Consider the following 13,012-nt stretch of genomic DNA (forward strand, 5'->3'; position numbering starts at 1 on the left):
CTATTATCAAATTCACCCAGCATGAACTCTCCATCAACCCCGACACAGAATTACGTGGCCAGACAGACTCTGAGACCTAGGCCTAAGGTTACTGATTGACAGGTCACAGGTGGTGCAGCACCTAGCCAACAGACAAATGCATGAACAGGAATTTCAGATCAATCCCACAGATAGGTGCAGCAATACCACCATGGTCCAAGGAAACTGGCCCCAATAAAAGACACATGGCCGAAGGGGCGCATGCATTCCCAAAACACCATAAAGTCAGATGCCACATGAAGTTAGGAAGACTCAGCCAATCAGAACACAGTACACACAGTAACACGCACGGATCATGTACCCCTCAGGCCGGACATCTAGACTCGTTACTCAAAGGCCTTCATTGTGTCTATTCAAGGCAGAGGCCTGCCTGCATTTGTTAACAGGGACCTTATATAAGACTTCAGGACAATAGCCCACATTCTTTACCTAAAAAGGAATTCTGTAACTGTTTTATGGTGCCAGAGAAATGTATAGAACACCGCTCAGATTGATTGCACTTTGAGGCAGTCCTCAGACCCTGTTTCTGTAACTGTTCTCTCGGCCGTAGTGTTTAATTAAACCAACTGTTCCTGTTTTGCCAAACGCCTCTTGTCTTTTGTTTTTTCAAGGTAAATTCACATTCGAGCAACATAAACAACGAGGTGCCATTATAATGAAATTAGACACATGTTTTTAATACAGGGCTTGCAGAATCCATGTGTTATAGGAAAGTCATATTTCAGCTTCTTTCTACACATTCTGAGCTAAAGAGTTCTTTTAAAAAAAATGTAAATCTGACTCTACTGTTATTCCTCATATTTACAAACATCGTATCTTTGCCATACGAAAGAGCAACAAATCAAGGATTTAAGCATTTTGAGGAAAGAGTAATGGTGTGACCAGATATTATAGGGGCTAAAGAACCCCTTGTCATGCATTATAAGGATGTTACAAGTCACTTCAGAGTTCCACAACCTTATGAATAAAATCAGCCATTCTACTTCTTTCCTCTATATGGTCAATGAACCCCTTAGTGACTTTCAATAGCCTTATATTGTACAGCAGGGGGTACTTTAGGCCATATATATATATATATATATATATATATATATATATATATATATATATATATATACATATATATATATATATATATATATATATATATATATATATATATATATATATATATATATATATATATATATATATATATATATATATATATATATTTGTGGGTACTCCAGAGTTCCGAAGCTAGCTAACACCAGATTTAAATGTTTAACATTTTTCCTAAATTATGGTTTTGAATTGTTTGTGTTCCAAAGAAGTTCCAAAACAAGCGCACTCAATTTCTTCAGATGCTCATCTGAGTTCACAAGGAAGACTGAACCCAATCAATGAAAATAATCTCCTGTTTTATCAAAACCGGAATTAAATGTTTGCTGTCCACATTAGTTGCCAACCATTTACTAAACACAGAAATTCATTACCTGGAGTTCCACCAATGTAAATGGTTGTTGTTGGTTGTTGCCATATATTTTCTAGGCTGCGCACATGCTTATCTGACAGAGGATACTCTGATTGAGCCATGGAGGTCTTCAGCTGCAGCTGATTATTCTGTATTGTCAGGCGTGCCTGTGTCCATGTGCTCTGGCAGTGGTCCAAAGGGATCTGATCGCTGCTAAATACTTTATCCAACAGACTGACTGTAAAAACCTAGAATGGAAAATATATTCAGAAATTGAGAAAAATATTTATCATACACTGAGGTAAAGATAGAAGGCAACTATACGGCTTAGCATAATTTATACTTTGCAGTTGTAATTTTGGGTGTGCCCTGATTATTTGGATGTGCATATCACATGCAATCAACATGCTTAAGCATGGGCCTAGGAGACACTTAGGCCCTCATTTTGAACTCGGCGGGAAAACCCGCCGAGTTCGGCGCTGGCGGTCAACAAAAGACCGCCAGCGTGTTGAAAACCCTGCCGGCCACATTATAATCATTCAGCTGGGCCGGGGGGCGGAAACAGTGTTTCCGCCAGCCGGCCCAGCTGAATGCAGAGCCTGTACATTGACGCCAGCGCCACATGGAGCCGCCAGCAATGTAGCAGTGCGGCGGGTGCCCCATCCTCCATCACACATGTCACTGCCCGTAAATTGGGCAATGACATGCGCAACAGGGCTGTGCAAGGGGGCCCCTGCATGGCCATGCAAAGTGCATAGGCAGTGCAGGGGCCCGAGGCACCCATTCCGCCATTCTTTCCCTGGCAGGGGAAACTGCCTGGGAAAGGCTGGTGTAATCAGGTACATTATCCGGCGGGCAGCGCTGCTTGCAGCACTGCCCTGTCGGATATGTAACTCCGCCATCGCCAGGCTGCCTGCCGGTAGAAGCCCAGACCGCCGTGTTCATAATGAGGGCCTAAAAGTCTGAAGTGAGGTAGGGACTGCCTTGGGGGTTCCATTGAAACCATACAAATTTCCCTTTGTCTGCGAACCGTAGGCTCCGATAAAGGTATACAATTGTATAGTTTTGAAGTGAAATAGTGAAAAATGCTCACACTTAGTCACAGTTTGCAAGTATGCTTTATTGTTATTGACATTCACAAAGTAATCAGACCAAATGTGAAAAAACACGTTGATCAACCTTACAATTACCGGATGTGCAGTTTGAACACTGACTGGTTTCAGATGGGTGTGCTCTTTGCGATGTGACCTACGTAGTAATATGTCATATCTCAAATTATCAACTCACAGAGGATTGAAAAATAAACTGCCTAATAGATATTAATGAGGCAGGGCACAATTTGTGACCCTCTGTGAACGTGAAAAGGGATGGAGCCTGCAAAGGACAACAAACCTCTCTCTCTGCATTTGTATTTCCAAATGGGAAATAGATGGAGGAGGGGTTATAAAAGCTGTGTTGGGGGTTGCATGGAGTAGTAAGATCAATGCATTACGAGTCATATCTATTTACTAATGCTGCAAATTTGAGGTATAACATCCATATTACAAGTACTAAGTTAACAGCAACTTTCTGATGGGGCTGTCTCTTGAGTGATGGGTGGGTTAGAAAACGGTTGTCCTCCATCGGTTTTATCTCACTAACACTGAACTTGCACACTCAGACCTTTTCAGGGGCTATATCATATGGGAGCGAACGGCTGTGTTTAAATCAGTCTTTGAAAGTTTTCCTTGCTTTGACATTTACGTTCAAGACTCTCACCTATTCAAGTTCCTCAGCAGGATAGCTTTACCAGCTGTACTCAGGCCCATTGAAAGAGTTGGTACAAGGCCATTTGCTTTTGGTCAAACTGTCTCTTTGAGTGAGTGACACAGCTTTTAAAGAAACTGTGCCAAATCAGAGAGGATTAAAAAAACTATTAATTTACAGGCGTTTGATAAAAAACTATTAATTTATAGATCTTCAGGTAAAAGTTCCTTCTATGTACCAGATCATGTTAATTGCATCTCTCCCAGTTTCCTCTGTGCAAAAGCAAGCTCAATTATTTCAGAAGAGTGCATGTACGGCCAAAAAATATATAACATCTTTTGAATTGCATACAGATGCTGGACACAGATGAACCCCATCTAGCCTGCATGCTGCAGCACTGGTTATACTTTGCTTATCAGGTGAGAACTCTGTGGTGAGAGCCCCTGATGTTACCGACCCGGTGCCAAGCAGGGTGAGTGACCTTTGCTTTGCAGAGGAGCCAGGCGTACATGCCTCTCATTGTTTGTGGGGTTTGAGCCAATGTACACACTTCTGGGAAGCACAATTCGGACTCATTCTGGACCACTGTGTGTGTGTTTGGATGAGGGGAAGTTTTGCTTTCTTTTCCTGCGAGCGCTGGGAAGAGGTTGAAGTTGGCTTAGCTCACGCTGATGCGTGAACTTGTCAGATGTAAAAAATAACCAGTTCCTGGAAATGCAAGTGAAGCTCGCAGAATAACTTTTTAGCCAAATGGCAAAACTGCAGAGCAAAGCTTTCAGCACTTTGCAGCCAGGGAGCCAAACTCTGGCCTCTCCATGTAAGAGATGGGGGCGTTTGACTTGTGTTCCCCCATACACAAAAGGCTGAATTAGAAATTCTCCTTTTAAAGGTCAGAAAGGTGTGTATGAACGCATTTCAATAGTGGCCACTTTAAACAAGAGGGGAGCCTGACAGAGGTGAATTTATTGCAGAGATTATGAAATGCTATAGCAGATGCCTTCTATAGGTTGACTGCAGAACTACAATAAATAAACAAATGTACTGCACCTACATGTTTTTTCCTTATTTTGAGCCTTGTGAGAAGATGCAGACTTTAAGTGAAAATTTGTTTTTGTTTTTTAAAATAGCAAATATGTCTTCTGCCAGGACTGTGTGACCCAAAATAGTAAGGATTTCATTGAATTAATGAAGGTGTGGAGGCCTAACTCAAGACTAGTGTGATGGCTTATTTGTGAGTGACAATTAGAGTTTCATATCAATGGCAGAGTAATCTTTGGAGCATAGTGGCTGCTACCAAGAATACGAGTGATCTGGTTTCGTAGCTCTATACTACATCCCTTTCTCAAAGCGTGGGTATGGTTGGTGTGTGTGGATCTATGATAAGAAGCTCAGAGCAAAACACTCTCTTCCTGTGATAACATAGACGATTATTGGTGCCCTGGCTGCGTGCCTCTTTGAGGACAATATTGCACAAAGGTTACAGAATTTAGAGATGCGTCTTTTTATTGATTGTAGAAGCTTCACTGATGATGCACTTTATGTGATAGCAAGAAAAACGTTGACACGTGCAGGGGTTACCAATTGACTATGTCTTTGTCAAAGCTATTTTCCATGTTTTATGGCATAGTTCATAATAGATATAACTGAAAGCATTTTTGTCAGAGGCCATAGTATCTTACGACCTCAGGTATTTAATCAACTCTTTATAGAACTGTGCGTGCTTCACTTAGTCTGGTGGTTTGTGCCTTGTGCGACAAATAATTTACATCCAGTTGACTATGTGCAGAGCCTCTGGAATTATGTAGCAGGGTTGCCTAAATTATGCGTCAAGAAAGACAGATGACACAACCTAAAGTGACGCATTTTGTGATAGTATTTCTTCATAGTTTTGTCCTTTTTCACCTGTTAGCATTGTGTGGACAAAGGTCTGGCCTCATTAATACCAGTTTGACATCCAAATACAGTAATAAGCAACTGTACAATGACCAATCAACCTTTGGTAGGGGACTTCTGATGTGTGGCGACACAGGTTCCTGCAATTTTAGTAACTTTTGATCCATTTGTGTTAGTGTAAGAAATTAGATAAATGGTCGACTGGGGTGTGAGGGTGTGAGCCCTGGACAAGAAGCAACCACAATCCTTCTCTGGGTAAGGCACAAGCAAACCCCAGATTGACCTGCACTCACTCCCCGATAGCTTTGCACAAAGCAGTTAGGCTTAACTTAGAAGCAATGTGTAAAGTAGTTGCGCAACACTTCAAACAGTAAAAACACCACAAACAACATATCCCACACCAAGTTAGAAAAATAGCACTTTCTTTAAGGAATAAAACAAGTCCAAAACTTCAGTAGATCCTGAGATATGCACAAAGCACCAACTGTGTTTATCTGGTCGCGCAGGACCAGGACAAACTCACAAGTTCAGGCCAACCGTGATGGTGCGAGGGCCAGCTACAGAGACCCACCTAAGTACACTGAACACAGTACCTTAATACCTGGTGCGTGGTCTGCTTTGTGTTGCTTTATGAGACCTTGCATTGTCAGGCGTCAGTTCTGCAGAGGGGGTGCGGCCAGGCTTTGCAAAACTTGGCGTCACTTTGCTTCGGTTCTGAGGAGCTGTGAGGCAAGACTCTGTGGAACTTGGTGTCGATTGCTGCAAAGCTTGGTGGGACCAGGTGATGCTTTGCATCCATTCTGATCAGCTAGGAGCAGTGCAGCAAGGCTTTGCCGGGCTTGGCGTCGCTCAACAGCAATTCCAATAAGGCTGGCAGCTGTGTGTCAATGCCTTGCAGGACTTTGCGTTGGTTCCAATGAGGACCACAGCTGGGCTTGGCAAAAGCACCTTCAGGCCCACTACAAGGGTCCAGAACAGGGGGGGCACCTCTTGGGAGGGCAGGACTCACAGATGGCAGAGTCCAGGTTGTTGGAAGCCTGATATGTCCCTGAGGCTTCCGATCAGGCGGCCAGCCAACTAGCCCTAGGAGTCACTCTGGATTCCAGAGATGAAGCTCCAGTCCTTCTCATCCAGCAAAAGGGCACCAGGCCAGCACAGCCGGACAGTAGTCTTCAGAGCAGCCGTCTTACAGAGCAGCAGTTCTGCAGAGAGGGAGTCCTTGTAGCAGCACATCAGTCCTTCTTCCTGGTAGAGTATCCACAGGTCCAGAAGTGTACTGAAGTGGTGGTGTCTGAGGTCCTTCTTTTGTTCACAGTGAAATGCACAGATGCCCTATCTCCCCTGCCCTGGCTCCAAGTTGGCTGAAGTCACAATGTTAGGCCCATTGTTTGGAGACAGGGCAGAATCTATTCAGATGTAAGTGAGGCTGGGCCCAGCTCTTCCTTTGCATACTGCCAGTGATGACCATTCAGTCACACCTAAGCTCCCATTGTGTGTGACTGTCTAGGAGGAATACACAAAGCCCAAATGCCAACTACACACGGTCATGTGACCCAGGCAAGCTGCAGGCACCAAATGGTTAAGGCAAGAAAATGCCACCTTCCTAAAAGTGGCATTTTCAGAACTGTAACTGGAAATCCAACTTCACCATACAATGAGGATTTTAAATTAGGATTCTAGAGACATCATACTTGAAGGGGTTATCTTTTCCCATTTGTAAATTACAATTATAAAATGTAATAAGGCAACTTCAGTGTTATCCTATGGGAAGAATAGGTGTTGAAATAGTGAAAAAACGAATTTAAGAGTCTTTCACTACCAGGACACGTCCAACTTAAGAGTACATGTCCAGCATTTTAAATACACTGTGCCCTGCCCTGGAGGCTGTTTATGGCCTACCCTAGGAGTGACTTGTATGTACTAAAAAGGAGATTTAAGGCCTGGCAAAGCTTTATTTTGCCAGGTGGACATTTCTGTTTAAATCTGCACAAATAGGCTCTGCAATGGGATGCCTGAGACATGTTTAAAGGGCTACTAAAGTAGGTAGCACAATCAGTGCTGCAAGCCCACTAGTAGCATTTAATTTACAGGCCATGGGCACATATAGTGCCAATTTATTAGGGATGTTTAAGTAAATTAAATATGTCAGTTGGCTATAAGCCATTCCTACATGTTTTAAGGTGAGAGCCCAAGCATTTTAGCACTAGTTAGCATTAGTAGAGTGCACAGAGTCCTAGAGCCAACAAAAACAAATTTAGTAAAAATAGGAGAAGGAAGGCAAAAAGTCTGGGGATGATCCTGAAGACAGGGCTAGGTCCAACAGCTAGAAACAGTTATTTTGTTAGAAAGAATGCTTAAAACATTAAAGGCCTAAAAAGCAGATATAGGCATACACGGCAAGGATCTTTATCAGCTCTTGCAATGTATACATATATCTGCTGTTGAAACTGGTTCTATTTTCATACGACTACATAGATTACACAGGAGCCGCTTTCTATTCAGTATACTCTGCCACATTTCCAATCTTCCAACATTTAGATGACATACTTCCCAGTCCAGGTTGATCTGTGCCTGAAGCACTCAGCGGACCGCATCAAGTGCCTTATGAGGCACTCAACTACCTCACTCATTATTCAATAATCCTTGGCAACTGCTTTCAGCAATCCCATCGGCGGGTGTTGAACCTGTCTCCCTTTATCAGACTCTTCTTAAATGTACCCGTACTTAGGACATACTTTTCATACTCACTCAGTGTCATGGCTCAGAGAAAGTATGACTCTCGTCCTGCACCCTTGTATCATCTAGATTGTCTATTACTTACCTTAACCTCAAAACCTCTAGAGACACACCATATCTCCTTTTGATCATCCTCCAACTCCCATCTAGCTTCTTATCTCATGACAACCAACAGGCATTCATTGAGCCAGTAGCAAGACTCACAATCTGTTCCCTGTACCAGACTACATATAGACCACAGAAATCGGATCTTGGGCTCAAATGTTCTAATGTTTCTGAAGTTATAAACTTGGCTGAGGTGGAATGTTTGCTCTAGCTGTGCTGACTCAGGGCACGCTATGCTTCAAGATACTGTTGGGTGGGGAGGCAGATGCTTGTATCACCTCAAGGGTGGGATTTTGGGTTCTTTTTTTTTTGCCTTTTCTTTTTGCCCTCCTACCTCCTTCCTACTGTGGTCTCCTACCTACTGTTTGCAAAACAACATTCTGTGAAGAAGATACGGACCTATCCTAGCACAATAACTAACAGTAGCCTCTAATACCGGGAAAATATCGAATGACATAGCCCTGAATGACTACCTTATCATAGAACTCAACAATATATTAGATCCCTTGATCACTCCACAACAAATGGCTTACAGTCAGCCCGAGACACCTACAATTTCACCATCTAAAAACCATGACAACCACAAACCAAACGCTTAAAATACTATTAATAAATACTAACGGTCTCAATCACCCCATCAAAAGGAAGAAGGTACTAGACTATTTCCACCACCTTAAGGGGGACATTGTATTATTACAAGAAACCAGGTAAGACTCGAAAATAGGCTCAAAAATTAGTGTGAACTGGATTGCAGATACCTTCTATTCCTCTGCCTATCAGAAAAAAACAGAACACCTACTATCATATCCAACAACTCAGCGTTTTCGGTATCATTACATATGCATGATAGCGAGGGACGTTGGTTAATTTTCAATGCAAAGAAAAACAACAAAGAATTTCATGTTGTAAACCTCTATGCCTTGACTGACAACTCAATCTCCTTCTGGAAAAATCTGGAAAACACCATACACAATCTCCCTGAGGACTGACGAAACAATGTATATCTAACCACAACTTAATTGACATTTGAAGATTACATATTCCTAGAGGTAGCGACCTCACCTTTTACTCTAATCTACACCATACGATGCCAAGGATCGACTATGTCCTAACCAATAAAACCTTAGTCCCATTATGGAAATCACCCAAGATAGAGCAATACTAGACTCCGATCATGCCTGTATTACACTTGAGTTGGAAATTGGAGATAACAATCCTCCACCTAAACAATGGAAGCTTAATGACACCTTACATGAGGACCCATGGTAAAAAAACATAAGATCTCACAGGACATCAAAAACTTCCCAGCAGATTAAGCTGATGACACGTCCCCAGTAACAAGGTGGGACATGCTGAAGGCTGTCCTACAACTGATCCATCATGAGCTTAATGTCAGCCAAAATCAAATCCAACAATGAAAATCTTCACAAATTAGAGTTTGGCATAAAAAAGATGGAATACACACTCCAACACACTAAAGCATCAGAGTCATTACCTACACTATGTAAGCTCTAATATGAATTTAATAGTATATTGTAAATGAAAAAGCCCCAAAATTGGTTGAGATCAATAGAGTGGAAAAACCATGCTTAAAAACAAAGTAGGGAACGCTCTAGCAAATTATCTAAAATACTCCAAAGCCAAATCCACTATTCATGTCATAAGGAATAACAAGCATTTTCAATGCAACGGGTCTAGCATTTACTCGAGTTAGAGCTACTAGCTTTGTAAAGAAAAACAAAACGCAGCGCGATTGCGCTATGTAAAATGCAGCGCGATCGCACTGTGGAAAATAAACAGATAAAGTAGTCCGGACCCCAAGCTGAAAACATCGAGTCTCGGATGTTTTTAGTAGTTTACCAGTGCTGTGTAGGTGGGCTAAACAGCGGAAAAGGCATGACATATGCATGCCTTTCACAAATGAAAGCAAGCGGATTTTAAAAGGCAAGCCCACGAACCAATGTAAGTGACTGACATGACATGGGCGTGGTTTGAAGCCCAAAGAGAGATTACAGAATGGACGGAACACTTTGCGCTCGCCCATAAAAAGGGCCATACATGCACGTCCACTTGTGAGACACTGGACATAGTTCATGAATCCTACTCCTCATTAATAACTCAAATAAAAAACTTCTTCGGAGGAATGTCTCAAATATCTTAATTTCTGCAATTCCACCTATGAAAATTATAAAGATAGAACTTTTCTACAAAAACCTACAGAGATAAATTACATGTTGGAAGCCATTCACAGCCTAAAATCTGGCATATCCCCAGGACCAGATGGGTTCACTATCTGGGTTTATAAAACATTTGCTGACACTATTTCCTACCAACTGAAATCTCTTTTTGAACAACTTGATTCGAATGGTGCACTGTCGTGCACGGTGATCGATGTGATCATAGTCGTTATTGCAACAGAAAGGAAGGACCATCTAGATGTCAAAAACTACCAGCCAATTTCACTCATCAATATCAATTGCAAACTATACACAAACATCCTTGCTTCCAGACTTGAAAAGGTAATCAGGAAGATTATTCACCTCTCACAAAACGTGTTTCTTAAAGGAAGGCTTGCTGCCAATAATATAAGGCCTTTCTGCCATGTTATAGCAAGAGAAGAACACTCTGATTCCCCCACAACCGCCCTGGCGATAGTTGCAGAAAAGGCCTTTGCCAAACTCTCATGGCTATTTTTACACGCAGCCCTTCAAAAATATAAACTAGGCCATGACTTCATTCACATGACCAGGCGCTCTATAGTTATCGTGTTGCTAAGACTAGAGTTAATGGCCATCTCTCACACTCCTTCCAGCTTACCCAGGGAAGCAGACAAGGCTTCCCCCACGCCACTCATTGTTTTCCCATGTGATAGAACCTTTATATAGGCCTTAAGAGACAATCCCAATCTCAGAGGTCTTCCCCTTCCATCGGGCAGAAAGGGTGCGGCAGCCTACACAGACGATGTATTAATTTTCACTGAAGGTGCGGAACACACAATCCCAAATGTCTTATTAGAGAGCTCCAAATACTTAGAGGTTTCTGGTTATTCTTTAAACAAAGAAAAAAACTGAAGTATTGCCCCTAAATGTATACTGCATCCCCTCTGTTCTAGGGAAATCTGGCCTCAAATGACAGAAAATACAAAACAAAATGCCTTGGCATCTGGTTTGCAAACAACACAATTGAATCCCTTTCTATAAATGAAGAGAAGTCACTTACTAAAATCAAGGCACTTCCCAGTGCTGGTCCCCCAAACATATATCACAGTGGGGAAGAAGCGAGACCAACAAAATTATTATTTCTCTCCCTGCTAGTGATATTTCTACTGAGTATGCTCTCCCTAACTGTCACAAAAACCTTCCTTAACTTGATTGATAACAAATTAATTCATTTGGAATGACAAAAAGGCACATGTATCCTTAGAAAAGCTTGAGCTAAACAAAAAAGGGGGCCTAACTCTACCTGACTTTGCAAAATACCAAGCTGCCTACCCGGCCCCACAAGGGTCATGGTGGTTCTGCATGGATGGCCTTCGGTCTCCATGATGGGTGCATGTAGAAGCACAACTATGACATCCGCTACCTCTCCATTTTTGTGCCTCCAGAGAATTACTCGTTCTCTCCCCATAATTCATAGTATGATAAAAGCCCTGAAACTTTTGGATAAGACATTAGAGAATAAAATGCACAAGTCAACACACTAATCTCTCTGGTAAAATCAACATATTATAATACTTAAAACTACACTGTTTTGGGAACTATGGGATCAAAAAGGTATCAACACAATCCAATATTTAGGCTGACAACCCATTACCTTTCTCAGTGATGAAAGACAAATTTACACTACAAAACATAGACTTCTATACCTTTCTGAAACTGAAACATGCCACCAGGAAAATGGGTCGTCCACATGAGCCTGATATCCCTCATTGCTATCCAATCTTAGGAAAACAGGTTACTTAGCTTTTAAAATATACAAACTCATTCAACCACTAAGGGAAGCTCTGTGTAAGCAAATCCTGAAAACATAATCCTCCTAGATCCCTCCGCTCCCCAATTCCTCGACCGAAACCTTCTTGCAAAACATTTTACAATTACATGCCCAGAGAAAATTTCACTGGCACTCACACAAACCTGCTTCTGGACTATTAACCAACTAATCTGGACACCCTCCAAACGCCACAAAATAGGCCTAATCGACTCACATACATGCTGATGAAACCCCAGGCTATCTTGAACACATGTTGTTCAAGTGCAAATATGTGGTACCTCTAGGAGGAAATATCACAAATCTGATCCATAAGATTATCAATGTCCATCTTACCTTAGATCTTCAGAAGATCGATTTAGGTACCACGTTCTATTCTCACCTGATATTATGTGCTAGTCACGATTTACAACTCATTGATCTTCTACTTAACCTGGGTGTTAACACCATACTTTCGGAATGGAAATAAAAAAAACACTATTTCCTATAAAAAATGGTGAACACTCCTATACTACACTAGGAGTGCTGGCAACACTATATATGCCAAAACGCATTCTCATCAAAGTTCCAAGAAAGCTTGGACCAATCTAGATATATATCTGCAAAAGTGTAAACCTCCATAACTCCACTGACTAATTTTAATGTCTTCCCTCACACAACATGAGCTATACTTTTCTACTTGATCGTTCATACTCAAGTATATACTGCAGACCATATGGTTGGGATAGACTCTTCCTTTCCCCTCTGCCCTTCTCCTGCCAGCCCTTCTCCTCACATCGCTGGTATTTTCTGTTTCTTTATTCTCTTTATTTCATTTTTGTTAGATGTTGCTATATCTCATTAGGCTCATTCAACACCCTTATTTTCAGAAGCAAGAAATCTGAATCTACAAAGGATATTTAAGTTTTGCAAAGTACTTCATAACTGGTTTCTCTTAATAGATAACACACATTTATTTACGGTTATTACATGATCGCAGTCATATGCCAAGATATGTTAATTGCACTTGCAATTTTGATATTACAATTTAATTATCAAGTGACAGATATTGGA

At 41.6% G+C, this 13,012-nt stretch overlaps 1 protein-coding gene across 1 annotated transcript in view; it reads right to left on the bottom strand.

Moving 5' to 3' along the window:
- The window catches only part of LOC138265845 (growth arrest-specific protein 6-like), a 190,724-nt gene that overhangs the window by 27,059 nt on the left and 150,653 nt on the right, over nucleotides 1-13,012 (bottom strand). The window contains exon 7 of the mRNA XM_069213939.1: nucleotides 1,515-1,740. Within this exon, the coding sequence (XP_069070040.1) occupies nucleotides 1,515-1,740 (226 nt within the window). The remainder of the gene's footprint in view (nucleotides 1-1,514; nucleotides 1,741-13,012) is intronic.

The sequence above is a fragment of the Pleurodeles waltl genome, chromosome 11, assembly GCF_031143425.1.
Source record: "Pleurodeles waltl isolate 20211129_DDA chromosome 11, aPleWal1.hap1.20221129, whole genome shotgun sequence".
NCBI lineage: Eukaryota > Metazoa > Chordata > Amphibia > Caudata > Salamandridae > Pleurodeles > Pleurodeles waltl.